This window comes from Xiphias gladius, chromosome 20 (genome assembly GCF_016859285.1).
Source record: "Xiphias gladius isolate SHS-SW01 ecotype Sanya breed wild chromosome 20, ASM1685928v1, whole genome shotgun sequence".
In the NCBI taxonomy this organism is placed as follows: domain Eukaryota; kingdom Metazoa; phylum Chordata; class Actinopteri; order Istiophoriformes; family Xiphiidae; genus Xiphias; species Xiphias gladius.
In genome coordinates, this window is record NC_053419.1 from 7,831,325 (window position 1) to 7,855,047 (window position 23,723).

General features: G+C 40.7%; 3 protein-coding genes across 7 annotated transcripts in view; 1 reads left to right on the forward strand and 2 right to left on the reverse strand.

The window, feature by feature from the left end:
- Positions 1-492: 492 nt before the first annotated feature.
- pigo (phosphatidylinositol glycan anchor biosynthesis, class O) lies at positions 493-11,034 on the reverse strand. 2 transcript variants are annotated; one of them, XM_040157908.1, is made up of 11 exons: positions 10,946-11,034; positions 10,059-10,537; positions 9,130-9,273; positions 8,886-9,009; positions 8,391-8,550; positions 6,209-6,391; positions 4,440-6,036; positions 4,098-4,301; positions 2,920-3,104; positions 2,602-2,672; positions 493-2,196 (listed from the first exon to the last, which is right to left on the reverse strand). In XM_040157908.1, exons 2-11 carry the CDS (start codon positions 10,534-10,536, stop codon positions 2,067-2,069), a joined length of 3,276 nt encoding a protein of 1,091 aa, XP_040013842.1. In that variant the 5' UTR covers position 10,537; positions 10,946-11,034; the 3' UTR covers positions 493-2,066. The 2 variants fall into 2 exon arrangements, with proteins under 2 accessions (XP_040013842.1, XP_040013843.1); XM_040157909.1 differs by lacking the exon at positions 10,946-11,034 and adding an exon at positions 10,827-10,939.
- Positions 11,035-12,253: 1,219 nt separating this feature from the next.
- Positions 12,254-15,717, reverse strand: stoml2 (stomatin (EPB72)-like 2). Its single transcript, XM_040158422.1, has 10 exons — positions 15,515-15,717; positions 15,071-15,223; positions 14,382-14,481; positions 14,166-14,224; positions 13,936-14,037; positions 13,693-13,827; positions 13,321-13,465; positions 13,035-13,114; positions 12,788-12,916; positions 12,254-12,622 (listed from the first exon to the last, which is right to left on the reverse strand). The coding sequence occupies exons 1-10, from the start codon at positions 15,554-15,556 to the stop codon at positions 12,515-12,517; spliced, it is 1,053 nt and encodes a 350-aa protein (XP_040014356.1). The 5' UTR covers positions 15,557-15,717; the 3' UTR covers positions 12,254-12,514.
- Positions 15,718-22,582: 6,865 nt separating this feature from the next.
- LOC120806167 (protein unc-13 homolog B-like) overlaps positions 22,583-23,723 on the forward strand; it is a 67,612-nt gene continuing 66,471 nt past the window's right edge. For all 4 annotated transcript variants that reach the window (XM_040156989.1, XM_040156990.1, XM_040156991.1 and 1 more), the window contains exon 1: positions 22,583-22,813. In XM_040156989.1, coding sequence (XP_040012923.1) covers positions 22,792-22,813 — 22 coding nt within the window. In that variant the 5' untranslated portion in view covers positions 22,583-22,791. The remainder of the gene's footprint in view (positions 22,814-23,723) is intronic.

A 23,723-nucleotide genomic window follows, 5' to 3' on the forward strand; every position in this document is an offset into this window, starting at 1 on the left:
TGAAGTTCCTTTCCCTTGCACATCATGAGGACAATCTACTATGGGAACATTCTCAACCCTGTCCAGTTTATATGCTGTGTCCATGATCAAATACTATCACTGAATTTGGATTTAAAGGATGTTAAAGTGGAAGTTAGACAATTTCCTGAATGACATGTGTGTACAAGTGAGACTTTCAGCAACTCAGTTATGTGAACTGGAAATGTGGAAAGCCTCTGTGAATAATTAATGAAGCACCTTGACTGATGGGTAGAAAAAAAACCCAAGGCAGCACCCACTTTCTTCATCAAGTCACTGAGCAATAAACATTAGTTTGCAGTGCAACAATAAATAATCCTGCAGTTAAAATATAGATGCATGATCATAAGTAACAAAGAATAATTTTAAACTAATCTGGTTATTTCTCATCTGTACAAATTACTGGGAGGCCAAGACGTCATGTACAAAAGTTTTATTACATTTTTCACAGAATGTAAAATCATTTTAGTCAATCAGTTATTTATATATTAAACATCTTAAAAAGAGAAAAATATGTGCCCCGCCATCACACAACCAAGCCAAACCATCACTTGAGCTGACGTCTCTACAGCAGCCGCCCTAAATGACCAATCACTCCTTTATAACAGCCTGAGGAATGCAGTACTATTGCATTATAGCTAATTCAACCTGAGCTCACCATCCCTTCGATACCATGCATTAGCTAATGAGATTTAGCTGCTGACTACAGCTGCAGAACAGTTACAGATTTTACACCGGAGACTGACTCAGACGTCCTGCAGAAATAAATTAACTGACAGTGTTTCTGGAGGTCCTGGATTTAATGGCCCTGCCAAAATAATGACATCATACAAAAAAAAGGCATTTGTTATAGGCACCTATTCCAGGGACGAGGCGTATGAGGCCCAATTAAGAATAAATGTTTCATTTGAGATTAGAAAACGGATCATCAGTGATTTAAAAAAAAAAAAATCTTAATTGTAAATAGTCATTAGAGTTAGGAATCAGAAAAATAAAAGACCGTGACAGATTAAGAATCAGAAACTGTAAAAAAAAAAAATATAATAACAGCACAGTAATACAATATGAATTGGCAGTAATAAGTTGCACTGGGTATTTCAACATCTTGAAAATACAAAACATAAAAAAGGAAAACTTCCTCCAGCAGACACTTAAATGACATGCTGTAATGCACTTGGATGGATTTCGCCAAATGGAGTTGACCTGCTTGTGAATTGATAATAAAGTAGCTCTAGACGTTGGGTTCAGTTTCTGCAGTAAGACACTGAACCTTTACCTGCCCCTAAGTTGTACATCAATGTGGGAAACAGTCAGCTAAATGAAAAGTGAAACTTTAATCGTCAGTTTCCTAGACAAAAACATCTTCCTTTCATAGCTTCTTTTCCATCACATTCAACTGTCAATTTAGCCTTTCTATTGCACATATGTTTAATGTCAGCCTCAGTTGTGAGGTGGAAAAAGACCCAGGTATCAAAGGCCAATTTTGTTTAAATGCTGAGGTTAAAATCCAGCTGTGTGTAGCTCATGTAAACTGTATGTATTTAGTGAAGCTAGTGAACTGCTGCGCTACCACTTGCAAGACTGTCTGGTTTGGAGAGCTTGGAAGTTTTCATCCTTAAGTTAGAAAACAGGAGTTTGGGGAGAAACATTCAGAAACTACTGTTCTCTCCCTAATCACATACAACTCTGGACCTCAAAGGCCTTTAACCCCCATCATCTTTGTGGGGTGGTTTACAAGCTTTAACCAAAAACACTGTATAAAAAAAAAGTCGAAACGCTCAGAGTTCAGTCAGTCCTAGATTTGATGTCCTAGAGTTCCTCTGGCTGAAAAGGAGGCAGGCCTCAGTGTCAGTAATGCACAACATAGCCCTAAAAAAGGTTACATTAAGAGGCAACCTCACATGACATGTTTGTGGGGATCTTTATGTTAGACACCGATGGCAATTTTTCCATATAATAACTTTACAATGACCACCATGTCCGTTTTCTCTGTGGCATAGTGAGCTCTGGTGGGCTTCTGTGATAAGGTAGCAGCACCAGCGCCGTCGCTACCTGGAGGCATCAGGGATGATTCTCTTAAACCAGCGGCCCACGGCTACGTCTACTCTCAACACTAACGTGACCCCGATCAGCAGAGACACGCTGCTCACCAGGAACCCTGAGGCCTCAAACATTAACCTGGAAGGAGAAAACCGAGAAGATACAAGTGTTTAAACAATTCTAACTTTCCAACGTTTTTCAAACCTTAGAAATCTGTATTTTTTCTATGGTTTATAACCAAATGTTTTCATCTGAGCAGCAAAAACTGGACACTATATTAGCAGCAAATACTTTGCAGAATTAAAATGATTTGGAAACAAGTTATTTCAGCATTCACTGGACTGGGAATGACAAGCACAATATCATCAAATTAAAAAAGTATAATAATTTCAGATGTAAATATGTACAATATACACTACGGTGTAAAAGAAGACCTGTTTCACTAACGTGCATTGCCTCAACTGTACTGTGTCCATATCCTCAAAGGCCTTTACTGTCAGTGGGTTTGTGTGAGATGAGAGGAAAATCCATTTTGGCACTTACTTGGGTGCGAAAACCTTCCACACCATTAGGTGTCTCCTGAGGATAGCAGCCGCACAGACTGAAGCAAAGACCTGTTAGGAGTGCAGAGGTACTGAGTGGTGTGATGCGATACACATTCAAAAGGGGGAACTGAGCCAAAGAAATAAAAAAACAATAAAAATTGAACGTCAAACTAAAAGGGGTTTTGGTCCCAGCTCATTGATTCTTAATCTGAACTGCGTTTTTTAAATTGACGACCAAACAACAACAGATGATAATTGAGCTTCTCCTATGTGTGAAATGACACAGCCTGAGACATGTATTGGTCTATGGTGGCACCTGTGCTCCGTGAATAAAGAGGTAGCGTGTTGAGAGTTGTAGGAGAGCAGAGCTGAACTGTTGGGGGTTTTCTCTCAGTCTCATCTCCATCACAGCGTCCTCTCCTTCTTCCCCACAAGCTCTTCCTCCTCTGCTCCCTCGTGCCTCACACACCAGTGGCCAGAACAGAAGCAATGGACAACCCACTGAAGAAAATCAGACATGGACACGAACATTAACGCAGTGTCACGGTTTCATTTCTACTGTTGTGTTTACAACTAGGTTTTTTTTACCTTTCCAACTACCCTGGTACTTAACTTAAGATCTCTGGTGTGTCAAGTGTCTGCTCTACCAACCAAGATAAACTGAAAATCACGCAGCTTCCAGCTTCATTGAGGTATTATATACATGTAGCTGTGTCGTAAGTATTGTTTAGGTTTTTGGGGGCCAACCATCAGACTAACCTGCTGTGTATGTAAGGGGAAACACCTGAGAAGTCGTACATTCCATGACTGTAATAGATGACGCAGGGGCTTAGAACCATAACATAATAATAACATGACAAATTGAAGAATTAAATTATTTACTTTGTTTAAATGTTCAACCCACAAACCCACAATTTTAAGGTTGCAACTTTACACAAAGAAAAATTAATGATTCTATTACACAAAGTTCAAAGTTTAAATCTTTTAAATTTTTACTAATAGACTATAATTTTATTATATTATTATTTGATAGGAATAAAATATACACATTGATCATGTTTTTAATCATGTAGCCACAATAATAAAGGCATTTTAACTTTTCTACAAAGCAGTATGCCTTGATTTTTGGTGGGATTCCATTCACTTTCTTGGGGACAAATTTTACTTTGTTATATTTGAGAAAAAAGTGAAAATTGTGTTCAAACTGTTACCAGTGTTGAGCACAATTTGTTTTAAGAGAATCATATTTTTATGTGTGTTTTTTAATTTAATTTAAAGTTAGTTTAAGTACTTTTGTCTTTGTCTATTGCTAATTGTATATTCCAGATCTTTGTTGTATTGTACCTTGTCTTTTGTCAAAGCTGAAACTTTTTATATTTGAAGCTGCAACCGCCTAATTTCCCTAATCCACCTAATAAAGGATGATGACTTTTCAATCATATTAAACTCACTAGCAGCTTTTATTGTTGCTCCCCTGGTAAGATGGTTAACTACCTGCAAACAGGATGTGTGAGGCAAAGGTATTGAGGGTAACCAGTGAGGCGGGCAGCATGGTGCCTGTGTGCCCATCAGGGAATCCCACAAAGGCAGCACCCCACTGGATGGAGGGGAAGGTGGGAAGGTGACCTGTGGCATGGAAGGTCTGGGTGGCAGCCAGGGACCACATCACTATTGGAGTCCAGGGCACATTAAAGCCACCTGAGGAAACAATGGGAAGTGGGTGAACAGTGTAAAATCTCTTTTAGGACATGGAGCATGTCATTACTAATTACTCTCATGACTCAAAAAGAGACAGAGAAAGCACAAAAAAAAGATGTGTGATTTTGAACATCTTACCAGAATATGTTCCATGTAGGCCACTGAGCGTCGTGGAGGAGGCGTGAATGTGCAACAGAGCTCCCGTTTCTAGCAGCAGCAGGAGGAAAGACAGAGCCATGCCCTCTGGGTGCAGCAGCAGCATACCAGTTCCTAGCAGGCCACAGAACAGCAGCAGGGGGGCAGAGTATACAGTTCCCAGTCCGTAGGCCTCCACAGCAGGCCTGCTGTCCAACTCGCTGCCCCCACTCAGCTCTCCGTCGTCCAGGGAACGGCGCATTCGCTGGTAGATCTGGGGGATGAGGTGGTGCAGCTCGGCTTGGGGGCTGATGCCGGTGCTGGCTCGGTAGCGGGGTGGGGGTAGCGAAGAACCTCTGGCCGAAGCCGCATTCCTGGTCTTCACAAACACAGTGAGAGGGTCAAACCAGATCAGAAACAGTCCCAGCCCCAAGAGACAGAAGGCGACCCTGGGGAGAGCCAGCTGGGCCAGGCTGATCAGCTCAGCCAGATTCCTGAAGCTGTCCTCTGAAGTGGCACTAACAGCCCAGTGCAGACCCAGGCACACAGACAGCAGCGGTAAGATCCAGCGGGCTGTGAACACCGTCCCACCTGAGGAGTTGAGGTTACCGTAGTGGCGGAGGCAGCGTCTCAGCAGATATGTCCACAACCCCAGGGAGAAGACAGAGAGGATGTAGTGGAGGTTCTTCAGCTGGCTGTCCTGCAACCTGGAAAGAGGAGCAAGGAATGGCGATGGCTGGCAGGAGCCCTGCTCTTCCCGACAGCCGTGAAAGGACAGGGAGAGGTAGAGGCTGCCAACAAGGAGTCCTAAACAGGCTAGTAGGGTGCTGCTCTCTTTCCTCACAGTCGATGGAGACAAGGCTGGGGAAGGCAGAAGCCCAGCGGACTTCAGAGGGTCATGGCTGGGGGGTAGAAGTAGGCCATCCCAGTTGAGATGGATGGGAATATACAGAGCCAGAGAGAACATGAGGAATGTCACTACCCGGCCTTCAGCGATCACGTAGCTATCTGAGAGCAGGGAGGCACAGCGGAGGAGTGGAACCACGAGAGGGGGAATGAGGAGATGACGTGCAGTCGGCCAGCTAGCACATTTTGGAATTTTAGATCCATTCTTTGCTACAGCAGTGGTTTTGGATCCACAAGCGATCCAGAGGAAGAGAAGCTCAGCGCTGAGGGCAGCAGCTGCCAGGCACCACGCTACCTCGATATAGCCCTGTGTGACTAGCTGGCCCGCAGCCACGCAAACCCCCGCTGTTAGCGCCATGACAACCGGAGCCTTCAGTCCGAGACCTTTTTCCATGAGCAGTACAGGCGACAGCTCAGACAGGATGAAACACATCGAGCAGGCAAACACCAGGATGGCTAAACCTGCTGCCATCTTAAGCGGGTTGAATCGAGCCCAGGTAGCTCGACAGGTGTCTCTGACAGCGGTGAGGTAGGCCTGCAGTGAGGTGGCCAGCTCCGGGGAGGGTGACCAACCCTCCCTTACTGTTGTAAGGTACTCAGAGGAGAGGCGGGCAAATTCATCCTTCAGCTGAGAGAGGCTCTCTGGTGGAATGTCTTTGGCCATGCCAGAGTAAGTCTCCAGGAAACGGTTTACCTTCACAAACAGACGCGGTGACACAAACAGAGGTGAATTTAAAAGCACTTAAATACACACAATTACAGAACATGCTCCAGGATATGTGAAGTCTGAAGTTTTTCCTGTGTGGAAACCTTTAAAAAAAAAAAAAAACTGCCGCTGCTAGACAGCTCTTAACTAAGCAGACTACCTGTTTTGCGTTGATCCACAGTGCCTCCAGCTGGCTGAGACCTCCAACTGCGCCTTCTGTCTGCCCATGAGGAGGGAATAAAGGCAAGAGCACCTGCCCCACACTGCTGTACGGGATGGGAACTCCCAGCAGCAGAGCCAGCGTGGGCACCAGGTCAGTCTGGGGAACCACGTCCGGTTCACTCTACAAACAGGAGAAAAAAAGCCTGCCGTTTTAGTTTACTACTCCATTTATCTGTGATTTAAAAGGCTGTTCTTAATTCTTAGGAGATCCTCTGTGTAATGAGCAATTAGCACAAGAAATACATTTTTATGTGTGATTGAAAAGGGGCTGTTGTAGGGGCTCTTCGATGTCAGATGATACAGTATGTAATGAGAAGATTTGCATAAAATATGTGTCTCTGGTAGACAGCTCTATCCAATGTGGGTTTTCTAGCACATACCATATTAACCCCTTTGGAGAGGAGCATTAGCATAAAATAAGAAAAAGGAAGGTCAGTTCAATTGTACAGTGAAAGTGACTGTATTTTTTAAGCAAAGTTCTTTTACTGCTGCTTGTTACCCAGCCCTAGTCAGAGCACTAGTAAAATGAACATAAAAGATTTTAGAGATTTGTTTTCAGAAGATAAAAATCTGCAGGTCAAGGTTTATCTTTATACTTTGGATGATTCTAACTGCCTATAATTACTTGCCACAGAAAGTTAAGTGAAGTGATTTTTGAGCAACAAATGGTATTCATTTCCCAAAAGTTTGTGAAATCCCTTAACTCCAAGCGGATTATGAATAAATGTCAGCGTTGACTCAAGTAGTCAGTAGCCTCTGAAGTGACATTTATCAGTAAGATTGGTGGATTTATTCGCTCCTTGAGAAAAACAACTGATTGCTGGATAAGAGAGAGTTTCAGTGCCTAATAGGGCATCGTGTATAATAATGGGCGCTTTCAGTATAGTAGTGATATTTTCTGTGTACTCGTGTAGCCCGTGATTTTCCACAATGTGTTATGTAATGCTCCAATTACTCTGCAATTATGGAAATCAGCAGTGGAGTTTTTGTACTTTTTTTGTGTGACATCCACTTTTATCCCTGAAAAGGCGGAGACCACCTGCCAGCATCAATCTAATGGATTCAGGGAACTGCACGGCCGACCATGAACAGAAATGCGCATGCAAGGAATGGTTTGATGTTTCGTATTTATAAGACAGCCAATGTTCTGGTGATTTGGAGAGATAAACAGGATGTAAATGGGTATTTGCTGATAAAATAAAGACAAATAAACACACAAATTATGGGATCTTTCATTTTGTTCTGCTTACTTATGAGCTTATTTGTGGACTGAATTGATATGCTACTGTTGTTCGACAGCATGTTCTGTTCTCTGAAAAGGTTCAGGAGTCAAGTTTCTTGCTGCCAGTTGTGACTGAGCATGATTGGAATATAATGAGCCTGTTTTGTAAACTTTCATCAAGTGAAACAGTGCTTATCTCTCATTCTGTATTGCATTTACATTTATAGTCGGCTTTGCATTAGGTATTTTATAGCTTTTTCTTACTAAATTTTTTGCACATTGCAATACTTTTCAAGACAATTTTTCAGACTTGAGAAACCATCTATTCCTCAATTGTGTATGCATGTTTGTATGTATGTATGTATGAATGTATTATATATTTATAACAGTCGTGTAACAGTATATTATTTTATTAACATTAGGAATGGGCCAGAACAATAATTTCACTAGACTTATTAGTTTTTTTAAAGACCTGTGCTTTTATTGTGTGTACATAGTATGTCAAAGGACATTTTACATCATGTTTATCATTTTTATGTCTATCAATTAGATATAGGCCACAAGTACTAATACTGTATAAAGGCTTCAATGAAGGTTGCGGAAAGCCCTCTTAAATATGTGGGTTTAGTAAGGATTAATCATTCATTCAAACTATACTTTACCAAATTCACTGTGCCTGTATTTAAAATAGAGAATAAACTCTTCCCTAGGCCTCTCTAAAGTTCAACAACCTTGTTTAAAATGCACAAAGGCCTCTCTTAAAACTGAGTGGTTGGCTGGGAGTTCATCCTACTGAGTATGTGATCGTGAAAATTAAATGTTTTTTTGAGTGTCATTCCTTCACGATTAATTTGATCGTGTTAAAACTGACTGTGAAAAAGATGGCTAGTCTACCGACCTGCGACGGGGGCCTGGGAAACAGAGGGGCAGGACTGTAGAGGAAGATAGCAGCATCAGTCTCCTTCTGACTTTCTCCGCCATGATCTCCAGTGTCCGTCATGCCATGATCTCCCATCACCACCAAGAGGGTGTCGTTCTGCAAACGGTCAATCACAGACCTGGAGGAAAAAGGACGAATATGTTCTGAGGAGATAAATAAGGACAGTAATCGGAGTTCCTACCCATTTCTTAGATAAAATCCATAAAATATCAAATTTAAAACCAGCTGGTTTTAATGTTGAATTTCTTTTGGCCAGCAGTGCTAATAATAAAAAAATCAAAAACATTCCAAACACCTGCCCTTGATTACAGACAGTATTCAAAGATGCAATTTTACAATATCAGTGTTACTAATGAATATCTGAACATCTGTAGTTCCACAGTTACACTAAGACAGCACGTGATGATGATGATGGCAGCCCGAAGATGCCTAGCAGCTGTGTTTTTGTCTGACCTGATGACTCCATCCATCTGGGTGAGCTTGTCAGCCATGGCCGGGTGGTCGGGACCAAATCTGTGACCACAGTGATCCACTCCAAGGAAGTGAGCAACCAGGACATCCCAATCACCACCCACCACTGTCAAAACCAACAGAGAGGGACAGATGGCGAGACATTAAGTGCAAGTGCAATACAAGCCAGGCATGTGTAAAATGTTTGTTCTCATGGTGCCATAAAAGCATATTAAATAATACATACTGGTGGTGTAGAGGTGCTGGAGGATCCCATTGTCCACTGTGTGCAGATCCTTGACATTGAAAGAAGGGAAGGGCAGCGAGCGGTAGAATTTCTTAGGAAAAAGACTCTCCCAAGTGTCATCGCCCATGAACACCACCCGTTTGCCTGTGACGGGATATACACATTTAAAAATGAAAAAAAAAAAATCAGAAAAAGTCGACTGGTTATTCCATGAGATTTTCACCTTAGTTGTAAACCTGGGCTTCAAGATTTTGGAGCTCTATTAAGTATGTGAAAAATCTTACTAAAAAAAAAATTCTGTCTCATGGCCGAATGGCCATATAAGTCTCTACATGATTATTTCTCACAACAAGTAAAATAAAAAAATGTGAGATAACAGTAGGCTATCAACATATAAAAAAAACTAAAGAGCACCTCTTGTAAAGTTTTTCTAGTCTTGCCTTTGTTTAAGTTTGTTTTTGTTCTTTTGTGATATATTAGCAATATACTTGCACCGCTTTCATAAAAGAGTCTCTTGTGACAGTGAAGCAGTGATCTATTGTTCCAGTCTAAACCCTGGATTGCTCTGTGCTCTGGTTATTCGTCCAAAACCCTAAAGAGTGTATACAACAGCTATTCTGGCATTTGAACGCGTCTGACCACACCCTAATCCAGGAGGTCTCAGCAGGTGTTTTGCCTTTGCCCGCTGGATGAAATACCTCTCCTAATGTCATTCGTTGTCTTGTAGCTGGACGTTCAACATGCTTGAAAGACGGCAGCAGTTATCCACACTCGCTGAGATTTGATAGACACTGTTCCGTCTCAGCTGTCAATAAAGCTCTCTACACAACCCATCACTTTCCTCTTCAGCACTGCACATAGTATGATGTGTCATAAAAGACTGTCTTGCAGTCTACTGTGTGTCCATATACACCTGTGTAACTACTCACCTACTTGCCCAAACTGGTGGATGAGATTGTCCTCCAAGATGGCGCTGGACGCGAAGTTATTACCTACATCCACAAACGTGGGCAAGGATCCAGTGGTGAAGCCCTTGATCCTCTGCATGGTGGTCGTGGGAGGGTCAGCGCGGAAGGGGAACAGGCGGCTGTGAGAAGGCCTGGATGAGGCGGTCTCCTGTAGCACGGGCATCTTATTCTCATAAGGTCGGGGCGCCGTGTTGCCGGGGTCAAACCGGGCGAAGTCGATCTTCAGGGCGTCGATGATGAGGAGGACAGCCCTGCGGAAACGCGGCTGGATGCGGCAGAAGTCCACTGGCTCCTCTCCGGGCTGCAGCACGTCTCCGCAGGTGCTGGTCCTGTTCACCTCCAGCCTCACCAGCAGGAACCCGCCCACGAACAGGTAAATGCCCACGAAGTACATCGCGCACACGCAGAGGAGCAGGGACAGCACTGGGAGCCCCTTCATCCTAAACACACAGCAGTGCAGTTAAAATTCAGGCACACTTGTTACCACACCAAGGTAAAAAGTCAAAGGAACAGCTGTCTGTCAAGCGACACCTGCTACACGAGAGGCTAATGCTGGCAACGGCGTAACTCTTTAGAAACCTCAAGTTTCACCCTAACCAGTGAACCCGGTACACGGTGCTCGGACGTGACAGGTGATATTAACTAGCTAGCGTTAAGAGGAGGGCACGGTTCAGCATATTGAGTTCACCCTGTTAGCCGTGGCTAGCTTGCCTCGCTCTCGTCGCTGACCTTGTAACAGTCTGGTTTTCGTCCTCTCTCGGCCGCAGAGCGGTCCTGAACGCGCGTGTTAACACCGCGGGGGCACGGGTGTCTCAGGTAAACAGAGAACGACGTGACACCGCCCTCACCTTCATTGGGACTCCGGTACAATGGGAATAGATGGCCGGCGACAGGTAGGAACGTCAGTGTGCGCGGAACCGGCGGAAATTCCGGGCGGATGTTTTTCTCCGTAACACCTAAGGAAAAAAATGGCGTGCCTTTTATGCCCTGAACCTGGCATTCAGGCACAACTTGCTTTCAGTCGTCGGACAGACTAAGAGCAACTCCTTACGATATAACAAGAGATTCAGTATTTCTTTGAAATTGGCCAAATAGAATCCCAGGTCTATAAATCCTTAAAAAAAATAAGAAATTCCACGAAGAAGGGAAGTACGTGAAGTGAATGTTATTTCCTCGTCATAGTCGTCACGGACAGCTTGTATAAAGATATATTTATATATATATTTAAAAAACAGTTCTGATGTTTAAATGAATGATAAATGAAAGATTGCCAGTGTTACAATTTACAACAATTGCCTTTATTTTATTATGCTGAGGTTTTTTCTTCCTAACGTTTTCCACACATTACATTTGAAGAAGTCCAGTAGTTTCTCATGAGTAGTTTCACACCATCTTCTTCGGACATGATTGTATATTTTTAACATTTTTTACAACATCCCTTTCCACCGCATCATTAACCTTCTGGTGAAGTCCCTTCTCTTCGTTCACTTCAAATGACACATACTCAGATGTGCCAATTATGTTCCATAAACCTGTCGTAAGTATCAGAGAAACCTATGAAAAACACAGACTTGTTGTCTTTGCAGAAAACCATGAAATTTTATAAATATATCCCATAAGACATAAAAGATGAATTTAACTATGAAGAGAGCAGGAACACTCGTTCCTAAGGCTGCTTTCGTACACTAACTAATTATCGAGAAGGAATTCTTTCTGATTCATTTTAGACCTTCTCAAAACTATTTCTAAAGCAACTATTGGTTAAGCTTTTTCAGGGAAATAATGTTTTAATCAAACACAGGCCAAATTGTGACTTTACTAAACTTTGTGAACACTCCGCACCATTGTGAGGCATCCAGCCAGACATGACATGTAGCAACTCAAAGTTGCTGGTCCCAAAGATGCTGAAGACAGTAGAAGGTATGTCACTTGCTTCTGTAAACAAGCCACATCAAAGCAGATACATTGCCTGAGCTGACTGTGATTACTGCAATAATACTAATGAGCGCACAGAACATGAAAACAGTGTTTTGGGCAGGCCCTGGAACACAAATTGCAAAGAGGAGAAAACATTAAACATGGTCGAATGTGTTACCAAAATTCTGTAGTTGTGCAGTCCTGGAAAAAAAATCTTTAAACTCACTGCTATGAGTATATTTGGCTGGAGGATGGTATTTATTTCCCAATTTGACAATAACTGAACATAACAAAAATCAGTGAAGATGACAAATCCTCGTACGAAAGGTGTGATTTTCCAAGTGAACATAAAGTTGGCAGTTTTTCTTCTTATTCTGTCAGTAGAAGGTGTGTGAACTTAAGTCACGCAGCGATTGCTTGGAGCCCCCTATAACTGAAACATAAACTGCTTCCTCTGGTTCTGTGTCGTGTACTGCTTTGAGTTCATTTTGAGTCCTCTGCTACTGAGTTGATGCTGACTGGTTTTGAAGCTCTTCGCTCTTCTCCTCCACCACTTCTGCTGCCTCTCTCTGCCTTGTCTTTGCCAACGTGCTGTAAATGGTCATGGCCTGAGGAGCAGGAAAATAGGACAGCAATCAATAACGTCACGATTGAAGACAACAAAAGCAACAAACTTACTATATCTAGAGGCTGTTGACATATATATTCACGAACAATTCAATTGTTCAATTCCATTAAAGTGACCGTGCTCTGAACATACAAATAATAGATACCTGTGTGACCATTCCACTAATGTCACCGGTATTAGAGGGCAGAAGGATGGTGTTGGATTCTTTGGCAAGCTTTGAGAAAGCAGACACGTACTGCTCGGCCACACTTAGTGAGGCTGCTGCATTTCCATTCTGTACAATGCACAAAAAACAATCAAAATTAACCAAAAAAAATCTCTTTTATAAATAACACTGCGACAACGGTTATCCCATAAAAAAAAATTAAAAAAAAACACAAACTACTTTTCACCTGCATAGTCAGGGCATCTGACAATAGACGGATGGCCTTGGCTTTTGCCTCAGCTTTGACTAAGACAGCTTGGGCCTCACCTGGAAGGAACCCAGAAATTGATTAGTAACAAATAACTGGTGTAATCATCTGGAATATGTCAGTAATTCAAGTAATTTTAGCCCTACAATGTCAGCTTCAAACATCACGGAGAGCAACAGATATGGGAGAAAACAAAAGCCATCCCTCCAAGCACAGTAACTGCATAGACATAAAAGAACTAAACTGGGTAAGTAAATGCACCTACCAGCCGCGTTATTGATCCGCTCTGCTTTTTCACCCTCCGAAGCCAGAATCTGAGCTTGTTTACGACCTTCGGCGACATTAATAGCCGCTTCCCTCGTCCCCTCAGACTCCAGCACGGTGGCCCTCTTTTTACGCTCAGCCTCTACCTACACAAAGTGAATAAAATGTGTGGGGGTTAAAACTTTTCCTGTGATTAATAGGTCTCTCTAGCTTCACCTGTAAAGTGCTGAATTTCAGAGTGGCTTTGGTCTCGTTCCTAAGGCCACCAGCAAATGAAAGCTAAACCAAATAAAGACTTCTTAAGGACTTTATCTTTTTGAGTTCCTTTGATCCTTTTTTTTATTCTTTCATAAAGTCAACATATTAACCTCACCTGCATCTGCATGGATTCTTTGACACGAGGTGGAACATGTATATCTTTGATTTCATAACGGAGGCAACGAATTCCCCATTCATCTGAAGCTTGGTTGATGGAGTGGACAATGTTGGCATTGAGGGACTCCCTTTCCTTGAAAATAAAAAAGAATAAAATAAAATTTAAAAATCCCCCCACACCTTTTATTACAGAAGTACAATGATGTAGCCAATATGAGATACAGCAGTAGTTTGTCATTACCCTGAACACTTTGTCCAGTGTGAGTTTTCCCAGTTCTGAACGCATGGTGGTCTGTGCAAGCTGTGTGACGGCATATTCTGGATCCTCAACACCGTAACTGGCCTGGGAACAAACAGAAGTGATTGAGAGATTAAAAAATACATTTATATCACTATTATCAGACTATAATATAACAATGGAGTGGGCAATTATTCCTCCGTATAAAGAAACTTTCATTTTTGCAAGCATACCTTGAAAGGATCTAGGATCCTTAAGTAAAGCACTCCATCAATCTGTAGTGTTACATTGTCTGTAAAAAGAAGAAAGTTCATACTTCCATCAAATTTTTTCCACTTAGGCTGAACTGTAATTTCATTAACAAAATGATGCATGATCCCCAAACAGAAACTGGCTTCACACTCTCTCTCTCTGATGAGTTATGAAAAAAGAAGTATTGTGTTACTTACCAAGAGATACTGCAGACTGCTCTGGGACATCAATCACAATCTCTTTGAGACTCTGCACATAGCGAATTCGGTCCAGTAAGGGTATGAGGAAATTTAAACCCTAGAAGAAGTGAAAGGGGAAAAATGTTAGAAGAACCACACCTTTCCATAACCATCAAATATATTTGACACTACGACTCCGGAAGGATTGATATTATTTGAATTTTTTACGATATCAGTGCCATTACGATATCCGAGTTTTGGTCACAAAGCTACAGTGCTTTTTTGTTCACTAAACACAAGCCTTTGTACAAGAACTTTCCCTAAATACATCTATCTAAAATTGGTAAAATTGGGATTTACATACTTAAATATTTCATCAACAGATGTTTCTATTATTTTGTTCACCCAAATTATATCAATTTGCTTCAATAACAGATTGACCTCTCCGTATAATTCAATACAGCTCATCAGCATCACAACACACATTCTCCAAAATGATCACACAGTTGAATGGACACCTCTTTAACAAAAACATTATAACCTTAATGAATGTAGGATTTATTACAAGATCACTGGATTAGACTGCATTCATTTTACCTAGGTCTACCTCCTAAACCGACATCTGAGAGTACATTATTTTTTAAAAGAAGGCCTTCTGGTTATCCTGCGTTGGGATTTTGGAACCTATTAAAAGTAATGGATGATACCGGCTCTAAGATGCGGTGGAAGCGACCCATCCTCTCCACCACCCAGGCCTCCTGTTGGGGCACAAACAGGACCACGGTGTTCATGGGCAAGCTGGACGCCCACCGCTGCTGCGCTGGTGTTACCCACAACCTCGGCGCGGTCCTCTGGCTCTGCTGCAGAGACATAGAGACAGACATACATACATACATCCTGAATATTAGATGGAGGTAAGCGGTGTCAACTTTTAACAGAGTCCCGTTGCCCTCCCAGCATGAATGGCTCGCACGTCAGTCAGCAGTCAGCTGAAACGGTTCCCCTCTGTAATAACTTTATACGGACGCAGTGATACTTCCACAAGGATGAAGAGTGACATTCCGTGGGTTATTGACACACGGGTGCACGTTGAATGACACCAACTACCTAGCTAAAGCGCCGGAGCTGACATAGCAACGCCTTTAATTTACCTGCAAAAGCGCCCCGCCGGCCCGACACAGCGTTCGTATCATCTCTCGAATTCAGTAAAGTGACTGTGGAAATAAGATTCAGCTTCTTAGACTGGACTCTATCCAAGCTCCGCACTCATGTGAGTGACCCCTTTGCCGATCAGGAAATGAAAAGTTATATCAGTGGCGCCACGCTGAAAAACTCCGCCAGTGCGAGCAACAAAAGCCGAGCGTCTATCGTTCCGCTAGCTCAATAATAGTATCTCCTGCTATCACTACCGCCACACCGCTGAGTAAGAATCATGTTTAAATAACCAGGCTACTTGTGCTCCATACAAACATGATATAATCCACACCAATATTTAGACTAATAACTGGGATACTATGTGCGCAGGTGTGCCCTCAATTACAAGTCATGTAGCAGTGAGTAAGTTAAAAAAACAAAAAAAAAAAGAAAGAAAGCCCCTAGTGATAAACAATTATCTACACTCTTAAACTAAAGCAAAGTAAGGATAACAGCTATCGGATTTAGATCCGTTTGATCCTGGAACTGACAGCAGTCAAATCAAACACAACCCACTCCTCCTACAAATGTCTGTCCCAACACGTTTTGTTTTATTATTATTTGATATTATCAGTATGCAGGCATAAAATGTGCACTGAAAGTTGTACAATTAAAGAAAAAAAAATTGTCAAAAATAGAATTAAAATAAGTACTTGATCGTTAAACGTGATCAGGACGTCCATAGGTGAGCGTATTACCTGTACCTCGGTACAGAAATGACAGAGACTGTTTGGGATTTGAAGGAGTCAAAGCTCCAGCAGAAGTGATCACAAACTTGATAATGTTATAATCACACAGGTATAACTTAATTTTTCATATCAACATGGTTAACACCAGAATAAGTCATAATAGGCACTAGTTTTCATGTAAAGTTTGTGATTTACAGATGATGTTGGATGAGTGAATTTGAATAATAAAGTTAAATTTAAAATAATGTAATGTTATTGAAGTATTGTAATTGTTATGAAATGGAAAATCACTCCCCTCAGGGGCACCAGTGTACGTCTAGCCTAGGGCACCAAATTGTCCAGAAATGGCCCTGAGTACAAGATTCACTCAGTACTTCCGTTTTTGCTAGGTTTTGATTTTTAAAAAAAAGGAGCTTTCAGTATGAATTTGTTTTTTTTTTAATTATAATGGAAAAACGTTATTTATTAAAAGCCCCCATCTGTGACTCTGATCATAGGTTTTAGCCATGCTACTGGCATTGCTCTAGGGATGGCAATGTCATTCTGTCAGTCCACAACATTCGTCCAGACTGTGAACGAATTATAGGAACCTCTCTTAACTAGATGTAATTCCTTTAATACATTCAAGGTCAATATCTATATATATATATATATATATATATAGATATATATTTTTTTTTTTCGGCCCCATGAATACATATCACATTGGGCCCCACCAGCACAGCCACCACCAACCTTGTTTTCAGGCAATTTTCAGTTTTGTCCTCAGTCTGTGGGCATTATGTGTGTAGTGATCCAATATCCATAGCCATGCCATTTAACAGGCTGTTTATAATTATGTTGATAATTATGTGGAAAAATAATCACAGTGTTTGAATTTTTATCATTGAAGGATTTTTTCATTTTTCTTTTTTCATACTGAAAAAAAAAAAATTCCCACAGACCCCCTGCAGTCATGCCAACTGACATGTCATTCAACACACTACTGCTCAGGTCCTCCTTCATTTGGGTGAAGGGCTGGTTCATTGGAAGGGGGGTGGGGAGAAAGGGCTGCTGAGCCTGAAGATGCATTTGTTGGGCCTAGCATGGATTAAAAGTCAGCTTATACAAGAGTGAATGTCAACACTCAGAATTTTCTGTGAAGAAAATTCTGTCACTATGGATGCTTACTTTTTGCCAATCATAAGAAATGAAAAAGAAACAATTGGTATTAGTGCATTGTAAATGAAATATTCTATGAATGGTGATATTTTAATAATTTAATATGTACCTTATGTTCTAATACTTTGGTAGTACTCCTGTCAGTCACAAGCCCTTCAATCAATACATTCAAGACCTATGTGTACTTTTCCAGAATGTCACTTGGACATGTTTCGTTTTAGAATGTCATGGTGACAGGTTCCTTTCTAAATTGTCGTGGTGACATGTTCCCCTCTAGAATGTCACCGGGACGTGTTCCTTTCTAGAATGTGACTGTCACATTTTTCCTTTGAGAATATTACTATGATGTGTTCCTTTCTAAAATGTCATTGTGACGTGTTCCTTCCTAGAATGTCACTGCATTCTGCGTTCCTCTAGAATGTTATGTAGCGTCATCCTTTCTAGAAAGTAATTGTGACATGTTCCTTCCCAGAATGCTGTTGCTACATGTCGCTTTCTAGAATATCACTGTGATATGTTCCTTTCTAGAATGTGAGTGATTTGTTCCCTTCTGGGATATTAATAACAAGTGTTTCTGTATGGAATCTCACTGTGACATGTTTCCTTCTAGAATGTGAATATAATTGGTTCCCTTCTAGGACGACATTGTGACAATATCCTTTCTAGAATGTGACTCTGACATTTTGAATGAATGTTATTTCTAGAATATGATTGTGATGTGTTTCTTTCTAGAAAGTGAATGTGAAATGTTCCTTTCTAGAATATTGATAACACGTGTTTCTGTCTGGAATCTGTGACTTGTTTCCCTCAAGAATTCCACTGGGATGCGTTCCTTTCAGAAATGTCATTCTGAGGTGGTCATTTCTAGAATGTGACTGTGACATGTTCCTTCCTAGAATGTTATTGTGACATTTACCTTCCAGAATGTCATTGTTATGTATACTTTTCTGGAATGTCACAGTATTGTGTTTCTATCTAGAATATTAATATGATGTGTTTCCTTCTAAAAATTCCCCGTGACATGTTCCCGTCTAGAATGTAAATATGATGTTACCTTTCTAGAATGTGATTGTGTCAAGGTCAATGTGATGTGTTGCCATCTTTAATGTCATTGTAACATATTATTTCTAGAATCTGATTGTGATGTGTTTCTTTCTAGAATGTGATTGTGACGTGTTCCCTTCTAGAATATTAATAACATTTCTTTCTGTATGGAATCTCACTGTTACTTGTTCCCTTCCAGTATGTCAATGTCACGTGTAGAATGTCACCTTGATATGTGCCCATCTAGAATATGATGTGTTTCCCTCTGGAATTCCACTGTGTTGCGTACCTTTCAGGAATGTCACTGTGACGTGTTCCCTTCTAGAATGTCATTCCGGCATCTTCCTCTCTAGAATGTGAATGAGATGTGTTTCTTTTTAGAATATTAATATGATGTCTTCCCTTCTAGAATGTTTCTTTGTAAAATGTCATTGTAACTTGTTGCTTCCTAGAATTTCATTATGACGTCTTTCCATCTAGTATGTCACTGTGGCGTGTTCACTTCTAGAATGACATTGTGACGTAATCTTTTCTAGAACATGGCTGTGCTATGTTCCTTTCTAAAATGTCCTTGTGACGTGTTCCTTCCTGGAATGTTATTGCGACAATTTTCCTTCTAAAATGTCACTGTGATGTGTTTCTTTCTAGACTGTGACACCATTCCAAAATTTCATTTTGTCTGAAATTTTAGTTTATGACCTAATAAATAAAAGTACAGTCTAACAGAGCTGCTATGGCTACAGAGTCTAAGTATTTATATTTCACACTTTCTTAATATTTACAGTCTAATGTCAAACTCAAGAAACATTCTTTTTTTCATGAATGTAACATAGACTTTTGACCAGTTTCAGATCATCAAGTGCATGCCCTCCATTAAACGAAGATGGTAACTGAAAGTCATATGTAAGCCTACCTAAACAGGCAACAACACGATTAAAGTATGAATGAACCATATGGGCCATTGTTTTTCCTAAGCTAGTAGCGCTTGAAGACGAAGGTCTAATATCAAATAAGTCAGTGTTTCTACTCTCTGTGTTAAATGCAATATGCTTAGCAAATGTAATGTAAACTAATAGTTAAAAATGTATCTTCTGTTCTGTAATTTCAGAACTTTGTATCACTGGCTGAGATGGTTCCTGTCAAGGCTGGATTACCAACTGGGCAAAGTGGGCAACCAGGGGCCCCAAAAGCCCCAGGTTTACTACATATCATTGTGATCTATATAATTTGATTAATCGCACATTTGTTTGAAATTTCAAACTATGATGGGCCCTCCATCCTGTATCTTATGGCCTCAGTCTTCCTGAGGGACCGTGAGTCAAAATCTTGTTTTAAGACATGAACTGTTTAGTAAGTAATTACAAGACAGAAAACCTCAGGCAAGATCATATTATTCCATCACAGAAGCACTGTAAGGCTGCATCTAACAATTATTTTCATTATCAATACATCTGACAATTATTTTCTGTATTAACCGATTGATTGTTCAGTGTATAAAATGTCAGGAAATAATGAAAAGGCCCATCATTATTCCCTGAAGCCCAAGTTAATATATTCAAATAGCTTGTTCTGTCTGACCAGCAATCCAAAATAAAAAAATCTTAAGTTTACAGTTATAGATAACTATGAAACTAGCAAATATCACCTCTGAGAGGCAGGTACACATTAATTTTTTACATTTTTGCTTAAAAATGACTTAAAACAATAAATCAATCATCAAAATTGTAGCCAGTTAATTTTCTACCAATTAACTTATCTATTTTTCATCTTACCTGTTTCAGCTCAAGAGTACTGGTTAGTTTCTGGTTTCTTGGAGAAATAATAAAACTCCCATGTATAGTGGAGGTCAGTAAGGGCCCAGCAACAAATTTACGTCCCAGGGGCCCTTCAGGAGGCTAATCTGGCCATTGTTCCTGTGCTGCTGATATGAAACTCAAGGCTTCTACAGTGGCCTGGGGTGGGATGTTAACTATCCAAATAGGTAAGTCCACAACCTTTCAGTTCATTTAAATGTACCGCCACAACATAAGATGGCAAGGAACTAGATTTCCTACTTGGGGAACTGCAATAACCCACAGGGTCAGGGACTTTCAACAGATCTACATTATATTATTATATTCTATCCAGTTGACAGCCCCATTCAGATCACATTTTATTGATGAAGTAAAAATCCCAAATTTGGATTGGTGAGCCTGCATGGGTGTGCACGTTGGATTCTGAATTGAAATTCAGAAATTGAAACGGAATCGAAGCAATTTGGGTTCAGTGGACAGCAAAATAATCATCTGTATTTTTAGTGTCAATGAAGAGCAGGGCCTCACGGAAGAAACTGTGGTCCCCAACACTCAGGCCACCTCTGCCACCACAGTTTCAACTCCAACTTAGGCTACAAAGGAAAATACTGAGAAGGCTCCCTGGTGGTGTAGGTGACATAAGTGTTATGTTTCACGGAGCTGAAAATTGCAAATAATAACTGCCAAACGAAAATTTGTAGTTATTTGTGTCGGTCTGAGTCTTATTTAAGTGGGTATATTTTTATACCCAACAGAAAATCAAACAGCGGCTCTTGTGAAAGATGTGGGAGAGGGCACAAGTCTCCGATCAGCTCATGCCACATAAAAGAGGTGTGGGATACTTTTAATGTATGTTTTTTATTTTAGTTGATTAAACACATTACAGTGGGGTTCCCTTTATGTTTTTCACCCTCCCAGTTTTATTACAGGACCACACAAGAAAAGTAGAAAAAACTTTGGTGATTCTCTTTCTCACCATTGTCAGCAGTGACAGGGAGTCTGAGGGAGAAGCTGGTGTCCAGGTGGAGACTTCACCCACCCCTGACACTCCAGGCTCAGCTGCACCTGTGCTGCAGCTGCAAACTGAGAACAAAGATGTGGCAGAAGACAAAAAGGGGCCATCTTCTGCTACAGAAAAGATGTATGACATTCTTTTACTTCCTTTAATTTATTATAATGCAGCAGTGTAAAAAGTAACAATGAGTACTTCACAATATGTACTTTTACCTTTGGTACTTTCGTACCTTATAATGCAGATTAGGAATTTAAATCGCCACTGAGTTGAATCAAGACAGTACATTGGTGTTCCGTTTATGTTATTCATTCACTGTACAGCTGCTTTGGCTTTGTTAGTTTAACTGGACCATACAGTGGAATAAAACTTGTGTCTCCCATTAGCACCAGTTTTAGTGCCACGAAGGAGTCTGAAGGTAGTAAAGCTACTGTCAAGGAGGCTACTAATGTAATGACTCACTAAAAACACAGGGTGGTACTGTGGGTTTTGTTTTAGCTCTGCTGCATCCCTAGCCCCTTAGTGAAAGACCATACTCAAATTGAAATAACTATAATCCCACTTTTGTTTATGGGCCCTTGGCTTATGTCATGGCTGTTCAAAGGACACTTGTGTGTCAGCCTAGGTTTGTTCACCGGATGCCCTGAAAATCCCTCTGATGTCGAAATTGTGTGCTGAAGACCAAGTAGATAGTGGACAGCTAGGGATTAGGCTATATATAAACGCATTATGTCTTTTTCTTAATTGATGGCTTATTATTAGGGGGGCGATTTTTCAGTAAAGCACTTTAGTGATGACAGGGTTGATAAAGCTGACCTGACATATCTGTAAAAACATCTAAGCCAAAAAATAAAAAAAATAAAAATAAAAATAACATGCAGTAGCTATGGCTTAAGATAATCACGACATAAAAAAAGTAATAAAGTAATGCAGATATAGGAATAATACATTGATAAATGAATGATATAGTGTGTTGCAGATACAATAGGAATAATCAAAAGCCCAAAAACTGTAAATTAGTCGCCATAAACATACTTAAAAGTAAATTTTGACTGAAAAATGAAACAACTCCAAATTTCACTCTTACAAAAAGTTGTAGGTGTTTAGTCCGCTTCGGACACGTCTGCGTCACCTGTTTCTTCCGGCAACATCTCCCTATCAGCGATTGGTCGGATTGTTTTAACCAGCTCCGCCCTTCAGCGCAGTACTGCATTTTCATTGGACACATCAGACGCCAGTGACAGGTGCCTCGGCCCCGCCTTTGCCCCCCCCTCGCGCTGCCCTCAGGTTGTCCGTCAGTCTGAAAACCTGGGATGAGAGTTTTAATAATGGCGTGGCCGTGGCGGGGGGCCGCCGCTCTCTGCCGAAGTCCAGCCCCAGAAAACCACCAGTAAACATCGACGAGGGCCCTTAGCTGTGATTAAATGAAGTAATTTAAAGGAGGTCATAATGTAACCGGATAGAGCAAATCTCCGCTGAAAGCCTGCTCTACAAACTGTGTGAAACTCTGGGATTCTCGCTGGTAGCGCTCTGCCATGTCGTTACTGTGTGTCAGAGGTAAGTTTTGGTCTGCTTTTTATTTCTTTATAGGGTTAGAAAAAAAATTAAGAACTAGTTTTACACGTAGAACATTGGTTTGTTGCATTCAGAGTAATAATGTCAATGAAATCTTACTGAACGAGTTTTCACGCAGTAGCCCATAGCCCCCCCTGGCAACAGTTACTTGATAAGCAGCTAGTACATTTGTCCGGTCGTGATTTTACGTTTATAAAAATCCAGACTCTTCATAACGATAGTGGAAAAAAAAAAACAAGAGTCATAATGGAGATTTCTGTCCTAACTAGGATATGATTTGTTCCCTCTATTTTATTGGAGCAATGCACCCACACCATACCAGCTGTTTTAGCCTAACAGAGCCACCATGTCTGCGGTTTATATTGACTTTGAGATATTACAAAAATATGAACAAACAGTAGCTATGGGCATAAATTAAAGTCACTTTAAGATGAGCCCAGTTCAAAGGTAATGTTCTAGATTGGAAGACGAATGATAAATTAATATAGAATATGTGAAAAATTAAGGGTTATTTGTTTATGTGAGTTAATGTTGACTTGTATTATTAAACAAACCACTTGTAGAGTCATATAAATGGAAACCAAGGCTTATAGTTACTCTGAAGGGCAGTTTAATGATATGACAAGCAGTGGGGTCTCTTCGACCAAAACTGGCAACAGTACTCAAACTGTTGCAGGGCCCCTTTTGAGACCTTCATAAGGTTATTATATTATATATGTATTATATTATAAGGTTGTTATTTTTCCAACATTAGTGGTTTTTAGGTAGACCTTTTTATCATGCAGAGGCCCACATTGGATTGAAATGTTTATTTTTCGTGTATGGATAACTTTTCTATCCTGAATTACAAATGTAAATTAAAAAAAAAAAAAAAGTAAAGATGGTAACAACA